Source organism: Abrus precatorius, unplaced genomic scaffold, assembly GCF_003935025.1.
Source record: "Abrus precatorius isolate BTA unplaced genomic scaffold, Abrus_2018 Scaffold2, whole genome shotgun sequence".
Taxonomy (NCBI): Eukaryota; Viridiplantae; Streptophyta; class Magnoliopsida; order Fabales; family Fabaceae; genus Abrus; species Abrus precatorius.
The window spans coordinates 6,171,658-6,177,657 of record NW_020874362.1 but is presented as its reverse complement, the minus strand read 5'-3'; the positions used below and the strand labels follow the sequence as shown (position 1 = coordinate 6,177,657).

The window sequence follows — 6,000 nt, the reverse complement described above, 5'->3', positions numbered from 1 at the left end:
CATACCTTTTGATGGAGTAGAAACAGTGGGACCAAAAGATTTGGATAATATAGTTATAATTATTGGAGTGAGAACACTAGCACTTGTTGTACTTAGAGTCAAAGCACTAGCCATTTAAGTTATAACTCTCTAAGTAGTATTTTGTTCATTCATACTTTTTCAATTTGTGACTATGTCCTATAAAATAGTTTTAGATACAATGATTTCAAATAAAAATAAGCATTCACATGTATTTTTTAGAATCACAATTCACAACAAACATTTAAAAAACAAAAATGAAAGGAAAAAGAAGCAAGCAATCATATTATAATTGATTTTACAAATAAAAAAATTAAACAAAATGACCTAACAAATTAAAATCAACAAATTCTAAAATGCAACATATGTGGTGCTTTTTACTACAGGTTAATGAATGCCTAAATAGAAATGGTATTGAGCAAAAATGAATGAATGAAGCAAATGTATGGAGCAAATGAATGACCATGCTATAATGAATAATGGTTCTTACCACTATGTGATGCTCTTTATTCTTGCATTATTTTTCTATGCATTGAACCTTGAACCACCTTAATAGCCTCTTTTGAGGAAAAGTTTGAGGCTTCAGTGTGATAGGTGTGCTGGAGTTCACTCACCAACAATGAAGATACCAACAAATATCTTGTTTCAAGAGCAAGAAAAGTTTCAATTTTAAAGGTGACAAAGAGAAAGTAGAGAAACATTATAGATATGAAAATCTAAAGTAGAGAACTTGGATAAAGAAGAGCTTCATATTGTTGTTGGCAATCGTGGTGTTAAAAGGATGAAAGATAGAAGGTTTTAAGAAAAAATAATTAAAATTTTTGATGGGTGACAATCTTATGGAATAAAATGCAATAAATAAATAAATAAATATATATATATATATATATATATATATATATCATGTCTTGTACAACGTTATTTTTGTTATGTAATCAATCATACATATTATTTAACATAACATGTCAACATTTTTACTACTATGTGTTAATGATGTGTGGGTCAAAAGATTAAAACGATGAACAAAGATAAAAACAAGGGACTATGACATTTTTAAAATTTAAAAAACTAATTGACACTTATTATTTTAAGGGCTAAAATGATGATTTAGTTGATAATAATTTTTTGTTTAACATTTACCCTTCTTGCTTGTTTTGGACAAGTTAAAATATTCTACTTTATGATATGTATACTTATTCATTGGTTACATGTTTTTCAAATAAATTGTTTAATGATTCTATTTATCCCATTACAAATACTTTGAGGTAATGAATAAAGTTGCATGGAATATACATGGTAAAGACAACCGTGAATTTAGCTAGGTAAACCTTGTCCTATTTAATAGCTTGCCGTTTCAAGAAGAAATATAAATCTAGATTTTTTTCTATCGTATGATAAAAGTGCACTCTTCCTTGAATTAAAGGAAATCCAAAATATATACCAAAGTCACTAGAAAAATGGAATTACACCTAGATAATCTTTTAGTATTGCTCCTTGAGACTCGGTTTTGAGCATTTCATAATAGATTTCTTTAAGTTGACTTTGAATATATGCATTATAAAAATCTCATCTACCTATTCATTATGTGTATGGAGTTTGGCACCATTTTGTAAGATAAAAATTTGCGCAACTTTTACACAAAATATGATAAGTTTAATGGTGTAGAAGGTCAAAGTTTCCTCATAAAACTCCCAACACAATATATGATAAGCTTTCTTTAGGTTAATTTTGAAAACCAATGAGCTTATTTTACTCCTACTTTTTTTCATGCTATGAAATATCTCTTCAAGGATCAATGCATTATTAATTATTCTACTTTTAAGCAAAAAGCTACTCTAAAGGGGTCAATCAAATCATTAAGAAAAGGTTGTAACTACTGTGCTAAAACCTTTGTAATTTACTTTGTATATCATATTACATAAGTTGATAGGCCTAAACTCATTTAGGTGAAGGGGATCAACTTTAAGAATAAAAATAAAGGATTTTTCAGTAATCATAAAGTTAAAGTTGCATAATTAGAAAACATTCGTTACAATTTTGTAAAAATCATCCCATTAAGCTCCAAAACTTCTTATAAAATAAAGGTAAAATAGACGTGAAACTTTTTTCATATTTCTTATAACTTTTCATTGTTTTTCTTTCTCAACTTATGTAGTCAAAGTCAATTTTACTAGAGCAGATAAAGTATTTTGCAAAGAGACCTGATTCATGTTTTCTTGTTCTTAAAAAATATTTTTTAAATAAATTGTTGATTTCAAATTTTCTCTCCTTGATTGCTCACTAAGAATCATTTTCTACATAAATACCATAAAATATGTTCCTTCTCTTCTCATGATAGTTTGCATGTTATGATGGGAAGAGAAGGTGAACATTTATATAATTAGGGTATAACTTTTTTAATATGTGAAATAATGTCAGTTTTGCTAAATTATCTTCTACATATATTAGCATTTTGTTATTCTTTGTTCATGTTATTTAAAGTGTAGAAACTAAGATGCCCGTCAAATATAAAAATAAGAGATTAATGTGTCATTTTAAAAATTAAAATATTCAACATTTACCGGTTGAGGAACTAAAATGAGAGTTTGATTTTTTTTTTTTCCATCATCAAAGTTAAATAGTAAACAAACAACTATCGGGCCTAGGCCCAGACCCATCAACAGCATTAGTAGACCCATCGACCGAAAACAATAGGCATCACCAGCAGCTACTTTTGAAGTCCTTTACACTCAAACTGACAGAAGAGCAGCTGAACAAAAAATAAAATAATAATAATAAAAAGCTCAGAGAAGAACACAGAAGACGCAAGCAAGGTGAGCACAGCACTGGAACAAGAAGAGATGATGAGAAGAAAGCAGCATAAAGGATATTTTGGTAATCAAAATTTAAATAATTACATTCGACACTGTTGAATTCATCTATTTTGGTAAATAATTTGGCCTTGATTCTGCTCCCATTTGCATGCTTCCCAAAACAGAGAAAAACGACGTCCCCATCGTTGACATTGATAGCGACGACGAAGCCGTCGTCGCGGCAGGTCCTCCAAAAAACGACACGTCGTCGTCCCAGAAGGCTTCATCGCAACAAGTTGAGCTTGTGCAACAAGAAACCCCTGCGTCAAGTTCAGCTCCGTCGGTATCCCACAGCCAAAACGTTGCTTCTAGAAGTTTCTGGAAAGCAGGGGATTACGTTGTTGGGCCCTCTTCGAAGCCAGCTCCCTTTCAAGGTCTTCAATATTTGGCCCTATGCTCTATTTCCCCCCTAAAATTTTAATTATAATTGTAATTTGCATCATTCTCACCATTCTCACCATTCTCTAAGGATACGCTTGGGAGTTCCATTTTGAAAGAGAAGGGAGAGGAAAACAAATATTTTACTTTTAAATTTTACGAGATATAATATTTACTAAAGTAAATAAAATATTAACACGTTAAGTTTGTCTTAAGTTGTCATTTTACAGTTTTAACTTTTAAAAAAACATATGAAATTAAAGAATATTAGTTCGAATTAAAAATTTTGTCTTTTCCTCCCATCCCATCCAAAACATGACTCCTAAACACACCCTTATGTTATGTTTGTATTAAGGGCCTTCGAGGGAAAGGGTTGATAGAGTTATAAGTATTTTGAAAATAAATAATGGATGATTGAAAAGTTATGAGTTAATATTTCATTTTATCTCTTTCATTTTGAAAATGGTTTACCAAATTAAATATTACTTCACTAATTTTTCACTCTCTTCAAATCCTTTCATTAATATGTACTTTAGGATATTTTTGACAGTTGAATTTTGAAGAGAATGGAAAGAAAGGTAAAATTGTCATTTTTAATGATTGTTCACTAATTTATTTATAAATAAATTAGCATAAACTTAATATCCCGTTGTTTTTTTTTTAATAAATATTATATGACTCTTTTAATTTAAAAAAACAAATTTACCCTCCCTTGTGTTTCCCTTCAAAATCTCACTTCCAACTACCACCTTACTGTTCTCACTCCAATTGCAGGTCACTTGGAACATGCTCGGGTTCATCCCAAGTTTCTGCATTCTAATGCAACTTCTCATAAATGGGCTTTTGGAGGTGTGATTTCTTTGGCTCTTGTATTTGAACAAATTTTGGGACTTGATTTGGTTTATGAATAAAATTCTTTGTTTGAATATTTTTTAGATAATAATTCATTTACTTTTGCAATTTTCTATGCATAGGATTTTTTTTTTTTAAATCCTTTTGATTCAAATTGTGTGTATAGGTTTTGGTTTGATTTCTGTTTTAGTTATTTGAATAGTTGATTTTTCTTTCATTAGTTTAACCGTTTTACATATTCTGACTAAATGTCACAAAGCAAATTACCTCATTTGATAGTTGTTCCAAACATGAAATTTGATCTGCAAAATCCATTCAACTTATAGTGCAAAGTCCAAAGTTTTATCTGTACAATCCAATCACAATGTTACTTGTTTTAATTGGTCTGGTTTGGTGTGTAATTTACTTCAATTGAGTGATGGGGAAATTTTCTCCCTGACATTTTTTTTTTTTTGGCCATGGTTGGCATGTAGTTTTCTGTTTGCCAAGATACATACGGTTGCTTTTGTAGTTTTGTGTAGTTAGAGGATAGTGGTTAGATCTTTCATGCTAACCCTGCAAGTTGCTACTACCCAATCCATTGATTGGTTGCTTTTGTAGTTTTGTTTAGTTAGAGGATAGGGTTAGATCTTTCATGCTACTACTGTAAGTTGCTACTACCCATGAGTTTGGTTGCTTAGCAAAGCTAGAGCGCGACACAACTTATGCTCTCAGGCTTTATGAAATTTTAACCAGGAAAATAGCAAGCATTTGAAGACCCTCTGTGTGCATCCAAGAAGTTAAAAGACTTGTTCATATCTTATTGAATTGAAGTTTCAAATTGCTGTCTGAGTTTGTTCCTAAGACTTTGGAGGGTTTTATTTAGTAATACAAATGATTTTTTAAGGCAATTTTGGATAGCAAGAATAGTGTTTGGAATATTTTAATGCTTCATTTAGATGTTGAATAAACACTTTTTTGATTTTAAATGTTTTGTGACAACTATTGACAGAATTTCACTATATGATGCATTACTCTTTTATTCATACATGCTTTTCATTATTGGCAGCAATTGCTGAGCTGGTGGATAATGCTGTTGACGAGGTATAGTTTAAGTAAAAAATAATTTACAGTTTTCTAGTAAGTGAGATAATACCTTTAAATCAATGTGAAAAAATATGGTTGAGTACTTGAGCTTTGTTGTATGCTTTAATTGTTCTCTTAGTTGGCTTTATATTATGACTTCTCAAGGCTGGAATACCAACATGGATTGGCTCATCTGGTTGATGGATTGGATAAAAGTTTGTATTCTCTGTGTGCATGGGTTTGTATTCCCTTTGACTAGTTGTTGTGCTTGGTGATGATTCCTCCTTGGAAAATCCATTAGTATTTAGGGGTTAGTTGAGACTGTTGAGTAGCCTCCTTGCAGGAAGAAATACTCACAGTTGGAGATTTCAGGAATCCTGAGGGTTGGTTTCTTCTTGCTCCTTTAGGGTCTTAGTCTCTTAGACATGTCCCTGGTGCATGAATAGTTTCAAAAATGTTATACTTTCAATGGAACGTGAGTTATAGTTTGAATGGTGTATGAATAGTTTGACTTTGAATTAAAAATATCTTAGTCTTATTTGTTAGGTTGTAAAACTGGAAAATGACTTGCATGCTTGCAAAACGTACCTCCAACCAAGGGCAGCCACTATCATGGAACTTTTAATAAGCTTTTTAAAAATTGTTTTTATAGACATGACTATTACTGAATTTGCCTTTGTATTTTTAGATTCAATCCGGTGCAACTTTTGTAAAGATTGATAAGCTTGATATCATGAAGGATAATTCACCAGCGTTATGTTTCCTAGGTATGCTATCCAGACATACAAAATCTCTACTGCTTTATTAATTTTTGTTGGCTTGATAGGTTAATTAT

The 6,000-nt window shown here is 30.9% G+C and overlaps 1 protein-coding gene across 4 annotated transcripts in view; it reads left to right on the top strand.

Annotated features, from left to right (window-relative positions):
* Window positions 1–2,714: 2,714 nt before the first annotated feature.
* Window positions 2,715–6,000, top strand: part of LOC113857588 (protein MICRORCHIDIA 1-like) — a 49,095-nt gene continuing 45,809 nt past the window's right edge. For 2 of the 4 annotated variants that reach the window (XM_027489638.1, XM_027489637.1), the window contains exons 1-5: window positions 2,804–2,889; window positions 2,993–3,244; window positions 4,023–4,097; window positions 5,149–5,183; window positions 5,854–5,932. In XM_027489638.1, coding sequence (XP_027345439.1) covers window positions 2,859–2,889; window positions 2,993–3,244; window positions 4,023–4,097; window positions 5,149–5,183; window positions 5,854–5,932 — 472 coding nt within the window. In that variant the 5' untranslated portion in view covers window positions 2,804–2,858. Of the gene's footprint in view, window positions 2,893–2,992; window positions 3,245–4,022; window positions 4,098–5,148; window positions 5,184–5,853; window positions 5,933–6,000 lie in introns of all 4 variants that reach the window. The other 2 variants (XM_027489636.1, XM_027489639.1) reach the window with 2 other exon arrangements.